This window comes from Diorhabda sublineata, chromosome 2 (assembly GCF_026230105.1).
Source record: "Diorhabda sublineata isolate icDioSubl1.1 chromosome 2, icDioSubl1.1, whole genome shotgun sequence".
Lineage (NCBI taxonomy): Eukaryota > Metazoa > Arthropoda > Insecta > Coleoptera > Chrysomelidae > Diorhabda > Diorhabda sublineata.
In genome coordinates this window covers 19,837,031-19,857,828 of record NC_079475.1, presented here as the reverse complement: position 1 = coordinate 19,857,828, position 20,798 = coordinate 19,837,031, and the positions used below count along the sequence as shown (strand labels likewise).

The window sequence follows — 20,798 nt, the reverse complement described above, 5'->3', positions numbered from 1 at the left end:
ATTAATTGATGATAATATTATCTACTACATGGTTTAAGAGTCTACTATTTTGAACTAATTGTTTAATAGTCTCGTGCTGATCTTGAATCACCAGATCATGAAATGTTTCAATATTTTCGTGTATGGTGGCTGTTGTGTACGTTCTTTCGCCTACCAAAACTAAACTCACTACACCATCTTTTACTGTCATACTACAGATTTCCCTAGAAATTCTGAAACAGTCACTTATAGATTATAAAGATATTCACATTATTGCTAAGCTTTACTGGCATCAAACCGCTAGCATTCGCGTAGATCAATAAGGTTTCCCTGATATTGAAATAAGAAATGGAGTAAGACAAGGGTGCATTATATCTCTATTGTTCTATAATTAGTTCTCTGACGATATATTCAAGAAGTAGAAGAACGCCGATGAAGGTGTCTTGGTTGATGAAAAACTTGTGAACAATATTCTTTACGCTGATGATACTATTGCAATAGCCAACTTGTTTGAAGAACTACATAGGCTCATATACCGATTTGTTATAGTTTGTCAGAATTACGGACTCAATACAAAGAAGACTAAATATCGCGATCTTCGCATCAGACAGATCACAGAAAAATCGATTGAGTACAACAGACCAGCATTTATATGCTTTATAGATCTACAACAAGCCTTCGATCGAGTTCAATCGTACTACATCTATTATATGATAAACAAATCCATTATGACTTGATATAAATCATGGAGAACAAAATCCAAACCAAAGTGATCGGAGTGCTAGCGGAGCCAATATCAGTACACTCCTTAAGCCTCTTGCTTTTCAATATCATTATAGACAAAATAATCAAGAAAGTAAACAAGCTAAACCGAAATATCACAATATTATATTATGCTGATGATGCTGTTCTTTCAATATAATAATATCTGCGTCCAAAACAAAGTGAATGACCACTCCAAAACTCCGATAAGATGTAAGCTAGTCGTAGACGACCAGATAATTCACCAAGTAATGAAATTCAAATACCTAGGAATCGAGATTTCAGGATTTGGAGACGTAGAGAACGAAATAAGAGAGCAAACAACTAAAGCCATAAGAATAGCAGCATGTTTGAACGAAACCATATAGCGAAATGAACATATCGGAATAGAAGATCGTATGGATAACAACTTGTCAAGATAGCGCACGATAAATCTCCTTTGGACCGAAGGACTACCGACCGACCCATAAAAAGGTGGAACGACAACCTTGAAACAGGATAGGAGGCAAGAGTGTTGAAGATAAAACAGGCGACTACGCCTAATACACGGAAGAAGAAGGAGACTAAATATAAAGTCATAGATAAACAACAAAATCAGTACAAATAGGTGAAATTGAAAAATTAAAGTACCTGGAAACCATAATGAATAATAAATGTGATCTTTTCGAGGAGATATCTGCAAGAATAGCCAAAGCGAAAGCAAAATGGATAAAATTCGAAAAACCCTTTGCAGTCATGATTTTAATCATGATCTGGATATGAGGATGACGCTATGTTACGTCTCTTCTGCACGTTAACAGAAAATCTGGTCTAAAGTTCGGAGCCATTTGAGATGTGAATTTGAAATGTGAGAGTATTTTAGATGATTTGGGTCGATAGAGTTAAAAAGCTGAGTCTCTTGAGCGCATGAACAAAACTTTAGAAACAGTCAACACTATAAAGCGACGTAAATTAGTATACTTATGCCATGTGATGCACAATTCGGTAAAGTACGATCTCCTTTACATGGTAATGCAAGGCAAAATAATCGGTAGAAGAAGCATAGGTCGGCGCTCAACAATTTAGCTATTGCGCGCAGTAGGAAATAAAGTAATTATAGTCAATATGAAAGCAAACATGGGAAACAACGATAATGATCCCTGTATGCGAAGAAAAAGGTTTTCCTAATGTATCCACCAAATATTTGTGAATTTGCTTTGGGTCATGCTTTTTGGACTCAAATATTTAATTGCCATGCGTTGTTCAACACGATCTATTTTAATACTATAATGTAACTTCATTAGCTTCAGCAATGTTTCTTACGTGACTATATATAATATGTTACAATGTGACATAATGATTAATAATCGCTTTGATTTATAAATGTATAAAAAGTATCAACCCTCGTATAGGTAAACCTATATTAAATGTATTCTTGTGTGTATTGATTTGTAGGTTACTATTTATTTCCAAAACTTCTATTATAGACGAAAAAGTGATTCCGTGGTAATTTGCTCAAAATATTTTCACTAATCATTTAAAAATCGTAGCATAGTCAAACTAATGCAAAACTTTTTTAAGATTTTTTTATTTAGTGTATAAGATACTTATACAAACCAAAAGAATTTGTTTCGACCACAATATGACGTAAAGCGAAAAAATCAACTCTTTATAATTCATTCCACTGATGTAACAGTATTATCTTCGGTTAGTTATGATTCGTTTTTAATCCAAGAAATAATCCAAAACTCACGTAAATGTGGTAAGGAATGAATAGGTGACAAAGCAATCAATTCTGAAAGATCCGCTATCGCGAGGAATTCAACTAAAAAATGTTCATTGGGACGTGGGATGTTCGAAATTAAAAAAATGAATTTATTAACAAAAATAGATTACAAAATTTAAATAAAATACCATAGTAATTATTTTTTTTCTTGCTTAGTCGCTAATAAAATTTATTGAACATCAGGCTGTTCTGAAAGCTAAGCAGCTTCGGTAGAAAAGCAGTTTCTTGCTTTTGATAGAAGTTGACGCACTTTGACGACTAATTTAAAAAAGCACCCTTCAGAATGATCAATTGAAAAATTTGTGTAAAACATAATGGCCGAAGTTTTTTTGAGAATACAACACATTAGTTCTGATATTTTAAATTCAATTTTCTCTGTAGGCGGCAAAAAGCAGCAAATGAATTTTTCCACAGTTAATATATACTTGAGGATATTTTTTATTATAAATTCTAGACGCTGTACAACGTTGTAAAAACATACGCCGTCTTCGTGGTGATAATTAAATGAAGCAATTTACTTATAGATTAGGCATACGACCACATAATTTCTGAAACGCATTGTTTATTGACTTTAAGTAAGCACTTGCTTTGTGATTCAAACATTATCTCACAGTTTTAATCACACCACAGTTTTACAAAAATCTTTAAAAATGACTGCCAATTCTATATGCTGACATTTACCTTCTTGATTACTAAACTTCAATTTCAATTATGAATAAGAAATCGAATTAAACCTAGCATTAAAAATTTTATTTTTAGCTAGATTTTTTTGTTTGTTACACTGTGCATTGTCATCAGGGACTTCTCCTTTATTCCATGCATTTTATTGCAAAATTCAAAATATATTGGCGTGGCAGTTTAGAAACAGAATTATCGCCTTGTCTTCCAGCACTCATGTCAAAGATACGGCCCGCGGGCCGCTTCCAGCCCCTGGGCCATATCAATAAGGTCCTCGATCGCAATGTGTGACAGAAAGAAGAATCGTGTTTTTTAGAGCTTTTAGACTTCATTCGATTCCTCTACAGATGTTTTAAATGCTCACAATCTCAAGTCTATGGATGTTATTGTTGTGTTGAATTTCATAATTGTTACGATTTTGGCATAATGTCACAAAAACGTAAAGTTGATAGTGAGTGCAGAGTTTTTGAGTCTAAATGGGGAATTGCATATTTTTTCATAAAATGGAAAGGTAACCCCCTGTGTTTGGTTTGTAATTGAACGATTGCTGTTTGTAAGGAGTTTAATTTGAAGAGACACTATGATACGAATCATAAGTCAAAATTCGATTGTTACAAAGAAAAAGTAAGAATCGATACATTGTCATCTTTAAAATCTAAGCTTCAAGGTAAACAATCGATGTTTACTAAAGCTAATACAGAGAGCGAAAATGCCCCGAAGATCAAAACCTTTTACTGATGGTGATTTTATTAAAGACTGTATGTTGAAAGTTGCCGATGTTTCATTTCCATCTCAAAAGTCTTTTCGCTCTCAAGAAACACTGTTGCTTCAAGAAGAATCGATTTATCTCAAAATTTGGTTCTTTATCTGAAGGAGAGAATTAAGGAATTTACAAACTTTTCACTGGCTGTTGACGAGAGCACTAATACTGTTGATACAACTCAACTTGCTGTTTCTATACGAGGCATTAACAGTAACTTTGAAACAATTGAAAAACTATTAAAGTGCATTCCACTGATAGGTACAACAACAGTAAATGATATTTTTTCTGCAATTGAGCATGTCCTAGCAGAATATGAATTCGACTGGAATATTCTTAGTAGCACAACTAAGGATGGAGCTCTTGCCATGGCTGGCAAACATTCGGACGTTGTAACTAAATGAAAACAGAAAACATCAGGGAATTTTGTAGGATTTCACTGTATAATTCATCAGGAATAATTGGCATCCAAACATTTGAAAATGGGCCATGTCATGCAACCTATAATAAAAATAGTGAAGGAGCAGTTACAGGAGTTACAGGCAGTTCAGGCAATTTTCACAAGATTTAGACGAAAAGTTTTCTGATGTCTATTATTTCACCAAAGTTCGTTGGCCCAATCGAGGTGTAGTATTAGAAAGATTTTTGCATTACGTGACCCTATTCAAGCTTTCATGCTAGAAAAAGGCAAACCAATTGATTATGATAATGAATGGTGGATTGATTGTGCCTTTTTGGTAGATATGAATAAACACTTGACTGATATGAATATAAAGTTACAGGGTAAAAATCTGATTGTCATTCAAATGTATTCATATATTCAAGCCTTTGAAACAAAGTTGAGGCTGTGGGATAATCAGGTAAAAATCAAACTTTGGTCCAGTTCCCTCATTTAAAATCATTTGGCACATTGAACTAAAAAAAATTGGATGAATATTTTCAGCTTCTGCAAAATTTGATTTAGAAATCAACAATCGTTTTGAAGACTTCCACAAAATGAATGAAGAAATTCCAAAATTTCAACAATCCATTCAATTTTGAAGCTTCACAGGTACCAGTTCATTTGCAAATGACGTGGAATTATCTTCAATCGGACAGTATTTTGAAAGAAAAATTTAATGAGATTAACACTCTTACATTTTATATAGCAGATGGTTTTCGTCATGAAAATAAATAAGAACAAACATCGCACAATACTTACGAATGAACATCAATTCTAATCAATTCTTAAAATAACTACAACGAATATAATACCATATATCAATCAACTTGTCAAAAACAAGAGAAATCAGGTATCTGGATCCTCGAGCTCAACATAGTTACCTACCGTCCTTTATAACTTTGATATGATTTTTAACAACCGTATATTATATACTTATATAATTCAATAAATAAAATATTATAATAATTCAGTTCTTTTCTTTATTTTCAATCGGGCACACCTACCAATTCAAAATTTAATATATGACCCTCTGCAAAATTGAGTTTGACACCTCTGTCTTACAGCATCTAGTTAATTTAAACCGTTTAACCATTTGAGGCTCCAGTACATAATGGTGAAGGCGGTCGCTAAGTCAAATACTGCTTATATGAATGAATAAATAGAAATTCATATGAGCAAAATGTGAAACATGGTTGTTAGGGGTAGGCTCAGGAAACTTATCAATATTATCCAACTGTTGGGTTACTAAATAATTAAAACAGTTTTATTAAAGTTATTGAGAACTTATGTAACATGCCATTCAATTCGTCGCGTTTTTGGTTAAATATAATGTCTACTTAATTTTAGTGACCGGCGCCATTAACCGCTAAACCATCAATTCACGAAGATGATCCTTTAAATCCAAAAAAAATGTCACAGTCAAATGTTTGTCAACAAATTAGTCACGCAAATCATCTGTTAGGTTCTTCAATAAGTTCTCCAGTAGTCAATCAACATTTACAAATTTTCATTTGTATCCGGACCGTTTCTCATCATAAACTTTTCAACTTGTTTATGCCAATAATAGACATTTTCAACAAACCAGTCTTCTCCTTATAGGTTCTCTTATCTAATAGATAGAACAAGTTCAAAGCGTAATGACTGCTATTATAATTTTATTCAATATAATACCCTATATATTATATAAGTTTATGAATTCTTCAAACCATTAGATTAGCATTATTATAATGTATCGAATGCCTTAATTCACAAAAATCTTCACTTCAATTATTGCATACCCATTTTATGTAGTTATACAGATCTAATAAACGTTAAATATAAAGAAATATTCTAAAAGTAAACCGCTCACAATTTAACAGTATCCAAGTCTTGTAAAATTGAATCACTATCATGTATTTGTTATGAAAATTTACGTTTTTTTTAACGTGCTTATCATGGCAATTCATAACATGTTCTGGTCCGTTTTACTTAGTGTGGAGATCATTGTGTCAGACAATCATTTTATCAATATTCAATCAATATCAAAATATCAGCTATTCCTGGAGAATAACAGACCAAGCTCGTCGTAGTCGCTAAAAGCCACTTCCTGTTTTTCGATGCTCAAATGCTTGAAACTTGGCGTGTAATCAATATTTTTTTTACTACAAAATTATTAGGTTATTAGCAATTCAGTAAAAATTAAGTGTTTTATATACATTTTTTGTTAAATTAAGTTTTTGATCGAGATCTGTTTAAGTTAATTTTTAAGGTAATATTGTATTTAGGATCTAAAATTTCACATATTTTTCCGAGTGGTAGATTTGATGATGATCTTTTTCAGTTAAAAGATGGACATTCTGTGTTTTATAGTCAATTTGCAATTGCAGTTGCTACATTTTAGTTCAGGTTTCGCAACAAATAAGTAGCTATGGATCAGTATGGCGTAGACGGAGACGAGTTAGAAGAACTTCATCTCTGCGATTTTTCGGTAATATTGACCATGGTTTTACTAAGTCTTTGACTTCACGTAATTGATGTGTGGACGTTCACCATTTGTTCTCCCATTCATTGAGCACTTTACGCTTTAGGATTGATTTAATATTAGCAGTAGTTAAAATGTTCACACCCTCCGAACTATCACTCTTTACAGCTTCCTAGTGACCAGGTCTGCCTCTTCGTTTTCTTTTACTCCAGTGTGTGCTGGGATCCAACAAATAGTTATTTATGCAATAAGTGAGTGAAGTAATACGTTTTTCACGAGTAGAACGGTTTGATTGGCAATTCCTACGAGTGAAAAAAAGTTACTTTACTCACGAGTTTCATACAAAATTTTTCATACGTCCGTGACTAAAAAAAATTCGACAAAAGTCATCAATTTCTATTTTGTAATAGTAATATTAAAAGTAGACCTGTGAGCGTTATTAATTTGAAGTGAAGAACAAATTACATTACTATTGGTTCTTGAATTGGTAGCATTTAACGAGTTCAAAGAAATAACATCATCTATAGTTGTATTAGTACTTATTGGATTATTGATAGGATCGTGAACATTTACAATGTTGCTTGAAGGCGAACTAGTTATTCCCGTTAAAATTTTCACTGCGGAATCCATTTTGTTTTGTATTGAGTCGTCTACGTAACCCTCCAGAACTGTGCTGGATTTCCACCCACCATGCTTCTTTAGTTTAATTATATTACTACCGGAATCCACTAATAGAAACGCCGAAGAGTATTTAAATTTATGCACAGAGAGGATTTTTGGATTAGGTATATTCAAATAGATTGCGTTAAGCGAGGGAATTTTTAAACAAGTATTTATACCAACAACTTGGGTTTTGCATTTTCCATTTCTATACTGCAAAAAGAAAAGATCTGTTTTGAAATTTTTGGGTCGTTGGTTTTTATATTTTTATAAATGTTTACCAAGTATAATCTATAATGTATGAGATAATGATCGTCTGGAGCTTGCAACAGAAACTTATTAATTTCTTCACGGGCACATGTTTTAAATTTTTTGGGTCTATACCCACCGATTTGTTTTTCAAATATGCAATGAGTTTCGAGTATTTACTGATGTCTACGTCGTTATACTATTAGTGCACCAGTTTTGAAAAAGTCGACCAAATTGTTGAAAACTTCCACATTTTGAATTTAGTTTCAAAGTAAGCTAGTAACACTCTTTCTGTGAAGCTGTTCATACCTTTTTTAGTGCGCCACTCTATAAAAGAATTATATTTCTTTAAATACTGTTCCCTGGATTTCTGAGGGAGAAGATTCATAGTCGCTGCAGTTGCTGATTCAACCATAAAAGTCTGACAGTTTATCGGAGAAATGAATTGACATGAGAAAGCCCACTAAACGATTTTATAATTGCGAAAAAATATAACACGTTACGGCACTTCTTTTAACACGAAAACGTGAAAAAATTAACCGCTACGGTCCTTTTTTTGACGCTTTTTGATCAATTCAGAAATTACATTCTTTATGAATACAAATGAATGAAAAAAAAAATTGAATATTATTAGAAAAATGCTATTTTTTGTTGTTATTTTGTATATATTACATTTGTTGCTTGATTTTTACTTCTAAGGAATTTGTGGTGTGAATTTTTTGAAGAGTTTGGATTGGGCTAAGGGAATCTGTGAGTATGAGGTGATTAGGATCGTTTGATGAAGCGGCGATGTGTGAGGCTTGATATATTGCATATAATTCAAAGTTTTTGTACTTATTGAGTATGTTATTAAAGTGTCCTTCGATTATCATATGATTGGTGTGGTGTTTGTCGAATGAGGTGAGCTAGGTAATGAATTTGGTGCTCTCTATTGTCCATGGTGGAGTCTGAGAAGATTCGATAGAAAGGCATTCAGGAAGGAAGAAATTTAATTCGCTTAAATATGACCTAATTCTAGCATAGAAAGGTTTGGGGGTCATGGGTTTATTTGAAAAAAAATTTGGGAATTCCTTAGAGAAGTAATTTTGGAGGGTAGGATTGGATTTCTTTTGGCTGTATACGTAAGGCTCCAATATATTCTTCTGTCTCCTAAGGATGATCCCCCTTATTGGCAGTACTGTAATCAATATTTGTTCAAAATTTTTATAACTTACTCTTGAAATATAACTAAAAGTAACAAAAAGGATCCGAAATACGTGAAAAATTTTCAAATTCTTTTTTCGTTTTTTGGACTTTATACTTCTAACTAAAAATGAACGTCATTTTTCGACACACGGTATAGAAATTAATAGTTTTTAGTAGTTTGTTGGGTAGCTTAAGCTAGATAAGTGCATTGCAAGCTATTCCTTCACCGGAAAGTTTCACAATATTCATTATTGATGGATTGGCTGAACTGTTCTCATTTGTAGCTTTATATTCGAAGGGCGTAAATCTTGGAATATCTTTTACCACATTTTCGGGTGAAATGCGAATTTAATTATGACGCCTCAATTTTAGAAAAAAATAACTTTCATGTTCATATCCAGCACCCTAAAACATATAACAAAACAGGGTTGTTTCACTTGAAAATGAAGCTTAACGAGTAGGTGGGGTGATTTAAGCAGCTTTAATGTGTGAAATGATCTCAATATTTTATGAAACTATCGACGTACTCTTTAAAACAGTGTTGTTATAAAATCCCTAAAATTGACATACTCAGTCAATTATTACTGGAGATACTTTTCTAATAAATCGATCAATAATGAAACGACAATAACAAAAGGTTCTAAACACCTATCACAACTTACACATTTATCGTAATCGATGTGGTAATGAAATGACCATACATGAGACTTCTTTTGTAAATACGTAGGTATACTTGTATGTATGTATCAAGATAAGTAAAAGTTACCATTAAATGACAATATGAACAATTCGTACGTGTGATTCTTGATCTAGTTCACTTGTGTTAACACATAACGAAAAAAAGAAGTTTTACCCTTCCACAAACTATATAAAGTGCATAGGATCCTATTAAATTCAACATAGAACCATCGAGAGTGCATTCAACCGTATCCATTCATTAAACATTATTTAAAATGAAGTTTTTGGTAAGTAGGCTCTGTTATTTTTTATTAATAGAATGAGTAGGAATAAGAAACAATAGAATAATAAATATGAATAAATGATTAAGTGGAATCTCAAGTGTTTGAATGATAGAATGTGACTTTTTCGCAATAATATTTCTAATACAAATTTTTCAATTGCTACCCAACTCACATTCTCAATATATTCAAACTTTTGTCATAATTTTTCGAAATCTGCCCTATTTTTTTATTTCTTACACAAGTGGTTTTGATATAAGTTTTGAGGCCAGTTCGAGTATCCAAGCTCGGGGTTAATGCTTTATAACGTAAAATGTTTGTGCAATCCTAACCCAAAAGTTCGAGAAAAACTATTTTACTATTATCTATATATATACGGGTTATATTGTTTTCCGAATAACTCTTTCTCCAAAATACAGAATAAACTATTTTCAATCTACACTTTTATCTTTCAATGTTTTTTTCGAATTGTTGATTCATCTTCAGTGCTTTAGATTCTTCATCCAGATTTAGGTAACAACATTTGTGATTCATCATGTCTTGGGGTATATAGGCCTATGGAAGTTGAGTTTGTTTATTCAGATCTTATGAAAATTTTTATGAATAGATTTCATTTTTCGCAATTAGCAATGGAATTTTTGATTTCCAAATTGATCATATTTTAAATAAATTTTTAATAATTTGTTCATTATTCAAAATTTAGCGAGTCTTCAAACTCTCTAATATTCTTTCATTTCAATCAAGATTATTTTTTCATTTCAAATACTCCTTCAATGTTTTGCAATGAATAAAGTTTTGACATTCTTGTAAAGTACCTCTCAAAAATTGGGTCGACCGAATTGATATATAAACGAGAATACTCCATTCTATTATTCTCTTCTTGGAATATGTACGATTCCAAGTTACCTAATTCCTCGTTTAATCCAAATCGAAACAAATTGTTCCATTCAATTTATTAACCAGTTCAACTTCAGGTACCAAATTGCACGGCTTACGACTTTATTCTAATACTAGAATTTTCCATAAAATCATTTGCAACGTTGTTAAATATTCATTTATGGGTGTAAGACCATAATTAATTTTACTAGTATAAGTAATTGTTGTCACTTTTCTCTAGCTTCATTATTATTTGTGAGATTACACGAGACTTGGATAGCTTTTGAGTGTCCCTTTTAGTCATTTTCTCTTAGTTGTTGCTCAGTCTTCTACCATTTATTTCTCAACCAATTTTTTTCCGATGTAGAGTTGTTTCATCTTCTTATTTTTAAGACACTTTCTAGTGTTTTCCCCACCAATATTCTCAGATTGATAGATTTTTCCATATTCGACCTAATACCATCTCAGCCATTTCCACAGAAGTAAATTATCCAGTTTATCCGGAGATTATATAGTATATATACGAGTACGTAGGACAAATGAAGTATTAGTTTACGGTTCCAGATATTTCACAATAAAAAAAATTTGAAATCGGTCAATATAACCTGTTGAGTGAGCAATCTACTTCTTCTTTTAGATGTCTGCTCTTTGTATCAATATATTTCACTCCTATACAATAAAAACTTGAAATGAAATTCTAATTGCAAACATTTTCACTGGGAGTCAAGGAGTGATAACGAGGATTTTGAGATGAACAAATAAAAACAAATTGTCGAAGCAATTTTTTCCATTCCCATCGATCGAGATATCTCCAAAACACGTGAAGCATCCGTCACTTTCCCAAGTGTAGAAAAATGTTTACCTCGCAATTTATTTTGGATCCGCGGAAGTAAGAAGTAATCATTGGGTGTCAAGCATAGACTGTACGGCGAATAAACCATAAATTCGATGTTTTGATTGTTCAAAAACATTTTTGTATAAACTGATGTGTAAGAGCTTGCTTTGTCCTGGTGGAGAATGATTCTTTTTCTATGATTAGTTCCTCTGATTTTTTCGAACACTTTTGGCAAACAAATGCTGGAGCACCTTTCAGAATTGACCATTTTCCTTTATTCTAATGAAACATTGGCGACACGTCCAGAAATACCGAAAAAACGAAGTCTTTCGTGCGCGAAGACCTTTTGTTAGACTTGGCTCATCTTGAAAGACCCATACGGTTGATTGTTTTTTAGTTCCATGATTTCATGCACTGCAAAAGAATTTTTTTCAGCATTTCTTTGTACCAATCGACACGAGCTTTTTTGACTGATTGTCAAATTATGCGGTATCCAACGTGAACAAATCTTTTTGACAGCCAAATGTTCATGAAATATTGAATGTATGCGAAAGGAACTAATGCCCAAGTATGCCTCAATTTCACGGTATGTCACATGACGATCTTGAAATATCAGTCTTTTGAACAACCGTCAGGAAATTCATCCTATAGCAAAATGCGCCTACGATAGAGTTCAGAACACCAGCGAAACACGTTGGTTCGAGATGGTACTTCAACACCAGAAGTCGAAACGAGTTGATCGGCACACTACTGCTGGTTTGATCCATGACGAAAGTCACAGAAAATCGTCGCACGCGATTTATTTCCATTTTTTGTCCAAGATGAACAAGTAAATTCACTATTAAAAATTATCAAATTTTATTATGGCATTGTCAGATTCGACATATCAGTGTTGTCATATCTCAAAACTTAAGTAGCAACCCCTGAATATAGGCCTATTCGTCTTTTCATTGTTTCGATTTTCATCGTTAGATGTGGTATATATTTTTACTAAGAATATTTCACGAATAACTACTTCATCTCAGCAGTAATATAGTTTGGAAGGAATATATTCGGCGTTTCTTACGTTCAAAACATTTTTATTGATAGAAGTGTATATTATACAAAGCTGTACTAAGTGACTCTGACATACAATTTCTCTTGTCTGAATACAACTTCTTCTATGTTCTTTTATGTATTAAACGATATCTTCAATAAATCCACCTTTTTTAGAAAGCCCGTTTACTAGATCTTTCTTGAGTTTCCATCTTTTCCCAAAATCTCTAGATGTGTCAACTCTTAGCTCCATACTAATTGTTCTAGAAATCCATCAAAAATATCTTAAATTTCTTTCTAAAGAATTGTAAGTGTACCTTGCTCGCAAGCAACCACATTTTCTGGAAACTTATGAGCACGAAAGTGGATTCCATTCTACGAATTATAGAAGTAAGGGAGCGGTTAAAACGCAGGATCATATTATATTTTTAAAATTGGTTTCGAGAACTTTAGAAAAGGTTGCTCATCAAGCGTTTCTCAAACTGCTTCGGCTTCTTTCTCACTACATCCAAACTAAACTACTAATCCAAAATTTCATTTCTGTTTTGCCAAATTTTATAGGTAAATAAATACTGTTTTATGCTGGAATACTGAAGTGACTTTTAAATTTTTGACATGGATTTAATGACAGATTGATATGAATTGTCGGTGTACCTATTTAGAAACAGTTCATAGCTTCATCAATATTGTAAGCTTTTGAAGCATCATTTTCTCATTAGTACGATTTATAGGATATTACGATATACGACAATCATATCACTAGTCTTTGACTTAGATTTGCCAATATTTATAAGGGTTTGTTGAAAATACTTTTAGAAATTAACACTAGAAATATTGGCAAGTATTACACTCGATTTCTTGGATGGAACTGAATATTTGTGTTGGAGATCAGCAGCAGATCATATATACTGTGGTGTGACTACTTCATATCGATAAGAGTTAGAGTTATTCAAGATGTAATTTTCATTATGTTGAAGAATGAATCACTATTAGATCTATTTGCAAAAATTAATAAATGAAACAGATAAATCTATCCGCGGAATTAGAAGAATTAGAGGAGTTTTGATATTTTAAATTGTTGGCACAAGTATCCTCTACATTCATAAGGAAATTGAACGTCATTTGTCCTTTAGTTTTTTTTCTTTTGTCTATTTGGCCAGGTTATTAAGAATTAGAGGAGTTTTGATATTTTAAATTGTTGGCACAAGTATCCTCTACATTCATAAGGAAATTGAACGTCATTTGTCCTTTAGTTTTTTTTCTTTTGTCTATTTGGCCAGGTTATTAAAAACAAAGAAATCTGTGTTGATTTTGGAATTACAAATGGATTGCATTTGTGGAAGTATTGACTTTATCTGACTTTATTGAAAATACGCGTGAATTGTACAACTGTGTGCAACAATCAACTGTAAGTTGTGAAACAAATAATTGATAGCTTTATTTGTGTAGTTGTATTATCATTTTGATGATTTAGATTCTATATTCTATATGTTTTTTTTAATTTCAGATCATTTTTGCAGTATCAATAGCAGTATGCTGTGCTGTTGAAGATAAAAAAGAAAAGAGGGGTTTGTTGGGCCTGGGAAATTCTTACTTTGAAGGACACGGTGAAAGTTATGGTTATGGCGACTACTCAGCACCCATATTATCAAAATCAATCATCTCTGCACCTTTGATTTCTAAATCGTATCTCTCAGCTCCAATCTCCTACTCAGCTCCAATTATATCCAAACCAATATCTTACGCTGCTCCTATTTTAACCAAATCCTATGCAGCTCCTTTGATTTCTGCTCCTCTTCTGACCAAGTCCGTATCTTATGCTGCTCCTATTTCCTATCCATCTTCTTTTGCCCATGCCCCCATTTCATATGCTGCCCCTATTGCAGCTCCTATTTCATATGCTGCCCCTATTGCACATCCAGCTCCTATATCGTATTCAGCTCCTTTATCATATGGATATGGTTCAGGCTTAGGTTTAGGTTATGGGAAATTTATCCATTAAAGTGATATGTATTCTGAGATTCTCCAATTGTACTGTATCTTATTTTGTAAATAAACAATAATTTTCTCAATAAATTATGCTTATTTTTTTGTAACAAAAAACAAACGAACTATTTGAATTTTAAAGCCAACAACTACAAGAAAACGAGGTTTCTACTATGAAGAAAATTCGAATTTTCAATAATTTATTATCAAACAAGTCATAAATACTTATTTAAGCTTCTTATACAGAAGTTCCATCATATACGAGAGATATTGAAAAAGTAAAGAACGTTCCACTTTGCGGCATTTACGATATCCTAATTTAAATATGCACTTCAATTAAAAACCAGTTGTGAAGTGCGGTCTTTTATGAAGTTTTGTGGGCAAAATTTATCGTGTTTGAAGCGCATAGAAATTTTATTGAGAAATTATTTAGAATAAATAAATAAATCAAGAAGAGAACTAGTCAAAGAAATCAAAGCGATGGTCATACAAAGAAGTATATTAAATACTTTACTTATTATAGACTAGTGATATACTTGATTTAAAGCACAATTAAATATCCGCTGCCACAGAGAAGTCAGCCCTTTTGGCTTGAATAACAAACATCAATTAAATTCAAGTATGACGAAACATATTGAACGAGACCAAATCAATGCCCATAAACCGTACTAACAAGAGAGAACAGCATGTGCCATTGAGGTTGAATTATGGTTGGTTACCTCATATGAACATAACTAAATACTTCAATATCAAATTAGATGGGGGGTTGTGATGGAAACCCCATGTTAAAAAAAGATAAGAGCAAGGTATCAAATTCAAAAGAATCTATTGGATTTTGACAAGCACTTTCACTCTATAAAACAAAGTCCTACAATAAAACTTCTGAATTGTGCCAAAAAAAGTAATATCCAAATAATCTAAAGATTTCAGAATAAACTATCAGAGAAACATTGCTTAATAGCTCAGTGTATAGTATATACTGTTAGTACAGTAGTTTGAAGGACTACTGTTTATAAAAATCTTTAGTTTTCAATGTGAAATTAGCAGCTTAAGTTGAATAATGAAGTCTAGTAAAGTATAATAAAAAAATTATATATTCAGTTCATAAATGGCTGAGGAAGAGATCAGTGGACGCCGAAGCATTGCGAAGTTGATGGAAAGATTTATGACATAATAAAGGAGCTTTCGCTTAGCTTTCACTGAGAGTTCTAATCTTACATCTAGTGTTTTTCACTTACTCCCAAGTATGAAGAACTGGTTGGAAAAAACACCTTGTGGCTGCGCGTCACTAAGTAGCTGTGATTGCAGTCGGCAGAATTGTATGATAAAGGAATTTCTAAGTTTATCCAACGCTAAGATAAGCGCCTCAATTTATTTGATAATTGCGTGGAAAGTGAAATTTTACTTACTTTTTCAAATGAAGACACACACACGTGCGCGTGAGAAAACCCGACCCTCTAAGCATCCATCCCCGGATAAATCCCTAGATGGGTGCGAAGAAGGACATTCCACCAGCCCTCTGTCATTTCGACAGGTCCTCATACTCATTCGCTTCACAGTTTCCCTGAGTACTTATCTTTTTGTTAATAGTTGTTGGCTATACACTCTTGGCTTTTTTTAGACGTCTTATTGTGTGTGTGTTTGTTTTGCTGCCTCAGGTAAATCCTTTCCAACGTTCTTCGGCAAGAAGATATATAACTCGGCATTTCTTCATGAAATGCGGAGTTCCTGTGTCGGTGGTGTCCTCTTGTAAACCTAGGATCTTGGAAAAATGTTTTTTTTTCAATTTTGCTTTTTTTTCTTTGTTTTTGTTCAAATGAAGATATTTTTTTTATTCAAAAACGTTTCTTACTCACTGAATAGCCCTCATATGTATTAATTACATATTACTTGTAACAAAAGAGGGCCACTTGAAATGAGTCTTCAATCCAATTTTTTAAGGTATAAAGGTGCAATATTTTATTAAAATACATTATGTTGCCATTATTTTTTTCGCTTGACTAAGTTTTGTTTTTAAACTTAAGTTTGTCCAGTCATTCTTATGATTATTACCCTTCAAAAGGTAAAATATTTGAAATTCGTTGATTGCTCATAGTTGTATAATTTAGGAATGAAATGCCATCGACATAAGCTAGCAATATTATTTAGCCTCGGGTGTGTTCTTACCAAATATCTAAAACAGGTAAAGTGGCGTTCGACAACCAGTTCTACAGAATATTCGATCTACTATCGCCTAATTGTTTTTTATACTTTGATATCTAAATTTTGCGTGTCTGCGTATTTGTGATTTAGTGTAGCTCATGAGTTCTAGTGAATAGAGTGCTTTCGCAAAAATCTACATGCCGCGTCAAATTTTAATAAGCTTTACACAGAGTTTCAACTACTTCAACCCATTCTATTTTAGTAGAGCTCGAACGACCTCTCAGTCAAGTTGTTTTAAAAAGTGTCCCAAATTGAGTTTCGTGCTGTTACAAAAATTTTGGCTAAACAAGGATTAACACCAAAAAATTGAAAATTGTTTCGCTAGGGACGAGTATCATTAGAAAATTACTCATATGCAGGGTTCACGTGGCGGTAACTAATCCAGAAAACATTAAATTAGTGGAAGCAACTACTCTACCGGCTGCGTCTAAAAACAAAATAAATTGCAGCACAGACCGGCATTTCCATAGTAAGTGTTCTAAGGATCCTACATGAGAATTTAAACATGACAAAAATTGGGTGCTTTGAAATTTCAGCGTAGTGCAAAAGCAGCGTCGAGTAGAATATTGTAAGAGATTTTTAAAGCTTTGGTTTGAGGACTAGGAAATTAGATCAAATGTAACGGATAATAAAATTACGGTTTTTTACTGTGATCTGACATTGAGAAGAGATCCTATAGAGTGGCATCGAAAAGGAGAGCCCATGCGAAAAAATACATATCAAAAAACCCACCAAAAAAATATGACTTCAATATTTTGGGACTGCAAGCGTATCCTTTTGATTAAAGGAGCCAAATACAAACGGGAACGCGGCATATTACTATGACTTACTAAGACAGTTGCCTGAAAAAATTATCGTAAAAAGGAGCGGCAAAAACAGACGAGGGGTGTCTCCTTCCTTTATGACAATGCTCCAGTCCAGAGTTTAAACACCCACCATATAGCCCTTATCTGGTCTCGTTCGACTATTTTTCAGTTGAGGTGTAAAATATTTAACAATGACGATGCAATTAAGCAGGCGCTGTACAAACATTGTAATTCTAAGTATGCATCATAGTTTTCTAGTTCTTATAAGGTTTTGAAAAGTGTGTGGAAATAAAAGAAGAATATATTTAAAAATAATCATAGTGTTTTTTAATTTAAGCCCTTTTTTTCTGTGTTAGGCTAGGAACTCATGGACCGCACTACGTACATGCTCAGGAAATTTTCCAGTAGATCTAAAATAATAATTTTCTCTATTTGAATGGTGGTTGAGGTTTAAAAGTACACTCTACAATTATCTCTTTCAGTTTATTAACACAATAATCTGAGGTCAAGCAGTACTCAATCAATCAATCAATATGTTTCCGGTGTATGTCGAAGTTCATCCATTCTTTTTTCCTCTACTAATATTCGTAGTTTCACTTATTTTTCTGTGATTGAATTATATTTAGCAATAACTTTTTATTACTACGTCCGTTATCTTCTAGTTTTATCACACTTTTATTAGTTTCATCTGTATGTTTGCAACTGACTTTTTGGTCTCGATTTTGCCTACTATGAACGATCAGATTCAATTAAAACTTTGCTCACTTTTGTAAGATTCACGACAGGAAAAAATAGCTAATGGATAAACTACGTAAACGCGCTGTACTACACTTATAAAATCGAGAGGCAACTATGAACACATCTATTCATATTAAAGACGATTTTAAAATACAGATATACTTCAATATAGTTCAAAAGCACTTATAGTCTATATCAGAAAGGTATAGAGTAATAAAATGGGGAGTTCTGTCCAGTTCGGCTCAATTTCAGTGTCAGCTATAGGCGTAGGTCTTGAAATAGTATTGTTTGTAATATTAAAATTTCAAGTAATTGCGTAATAGAATTAGAAAAAGTGTGTTTACTGACCTGAAGTATCAAGATTATACAGTTATGTCTTGCGTTTAACAGGTACCGTTTAACCTTCTATTAGTGCCTCTGCCTAATTCCAACCCTATTTCAGATTCGGCTTTCCTTTTTACGAGTATCTTAACGGCACGCCTTTGGCACACTATTTTCAGTGTTTGTGAATGGATAACAATAGGCTAAACCTCAACCAATAATCTATTTCTTATCCCAATTTTTTTTATACTATAGTTTTTCAATACATAATTTACTTTGTTAATATTATCATCTCATTCTTATTTCTGTATTTAAGTTGCCATACATGTATTTTTGATATCTTTTTATCTTTCCACAAAACTTGTTCCTTTTTTTTCTTTTTGTTTTTAAAATGGTTCTATATATCTTTAGATGACGTTTCAAATTAATTTCATTCAATTATTTCTATTTCTGTATGTATACTTGTTTAACTAACGGTTTCTTTTTGCCGTCACAGATGGCTTTTTCTAATTTTATCTACCTTGCTGTCTGAAACTACCCTTTTCTCTGATACTTACACTAACATACATATTACAATAATATACAAACTCATGAAATACTTATGATTCATTTTTGTACAAATTATCAAAAATGCTGCATGCCTGCAATAAAAATTCAAATAAACTGATTTCTTGTATTGTACTTAGTTTTTATCCATGACATATTAATTACATATTACTTAATACATCAATGAATTAATCTAAATTCATTGAAAAGTATTCTTCATAATTTGAAAATTGGAGGAAATTGCAAGAATTTTCCCATTTTCCAATAAAATTTTTATTGTTAAAAATAACTGAAAAAAGTATCCCCCTTGAAAAGAGAATGTATCGTTACTTCCATTGTAATTTTGATGCAGTTTCTTTTGTTTGGTCTCTTGGTTAGCAACGCAGCTTATTCAGCATGATATTGAAAAGTATAATTAATATATTTTATAGAAATAAAACATTATATTGCATAATAATCGATTTTTATTGTAATATTTTTAATATAAATTTGATGTAAATAAGAAAAATAGTTCTAAGCGAAATACATTAATTCGGTCTGGTTTTACGCCACATTTTTTGACATACTTCCTAGAAGGTGCACAAGAAAAAAATAATTAAATTACCAAACTATATGTCGACATTTATAACACCATTTAGGTATGATACGCATAGATAGGCACAGGTAATTTACTTAATTTTGTAAGATTTTTAACCTTCAGTAAGTAGAAGAAATGGAACATCTCATTTTATAGAATTCGACAAGTTACTTTTTTTTATTTTGCCAATATGAGGACATATGAATCTTATTGAGAAAAGAGCCAATATTTGGTTTCCATTTCCATGAAGAAGAGAAATCCATTATGATATGACATAATTACCGTCAACAGTGTGGTTGTAGATATTTTGTACATTTTTGGCATAATATAAATCATCAAAATTTAGTGCTTAAATTGATGAAAAACATAACTTTTTCCTTAGATTGTGCTCCTTTCCATAATCTGCCTCGATTTGGTGTAAAGAATTCACTCCCGAGATCTTGTAAATAATCATTATTATATTCTCTTTTCAAGATTATTTCAACACGCAGGACTACGCTAAGAAGCTAAGAAGATCATAAGATGGAATTAATGGAAATGTTTTGCAGCCTCATAGCAGACGACAATCCTTTACAATTCAACAAAGAGAGGCTTGTTTCTAGCTAATGGTTTAACTATACCTGTATTATATGGAGGCTGGTACGAATTGTATAATCATCCCGTCACCATATTGCACACACGTTCGATGGGATTTAAATATGTTGACAAGGGTAGCCACAGCAAACGCTTCTTGGAGACCTGCATTGTCTTGCTAGAAGAAAACTTGTCGACGCTCTTTTATATGAGGCGGTAAATTTATTTTTTGGACACAATAAACAAAACGCCCAGCTACCATACTGCCTCAAACAAACATAAGCAATTTCCGGCTGCCATGAGTAACAGCCTTGTTCAAACGGTTCTATGAGCATACCTGCCTTTCAAAAGGAACTACGTGAGTTTAAAAAAAAGCAAAATGTTCAGTAAAATAAAAGCTAAA

The 20,798-nt window shown here is 32.5% G+C and overlaps 1 protein-coding gene across 1 annotated transcript; it reads left to right on the top strand.

Annotated features, from left to right (window-relative positions):
- Window positions 1–6,793: 6,793 nt before the first annotated feature.
- Window positions 6,794–14,648, top strand: LOC130440621 (cuticle protein-like). The gene is made up of 2 exons (XM_056773881.1): window positions 6,794–6,853; window positions 14,154–14,648. Exons 1-2 carry the CDS (start codon window positions 6,794–6,796, stop codon window positions 14,646–14,648), a joined length of 555 nt encoding a protein of 184 aa, XP_056629859.1.
- The last annotated feature ends 6,150 nt before the right edge of the window (window positions 14,649–20,798 follow it).

Excerpts from the sequence above, each read along its gene's own strand:
- LOC130440621 (XM_056773881.1), top strand. The coding sequence starts at position 6,794 with ATGGATCAGTATGGCGTAGACGGAGACGAGTTAGAAGAACTTCATCTC. Across the intron at positions 6,854-14,153 it reads TTCATCTCTGCGATTTTTCG|ATCATTTTTGCAGTATCAAT; the intron begins GTAATATTGACC and ends TTTTAATTTCAG.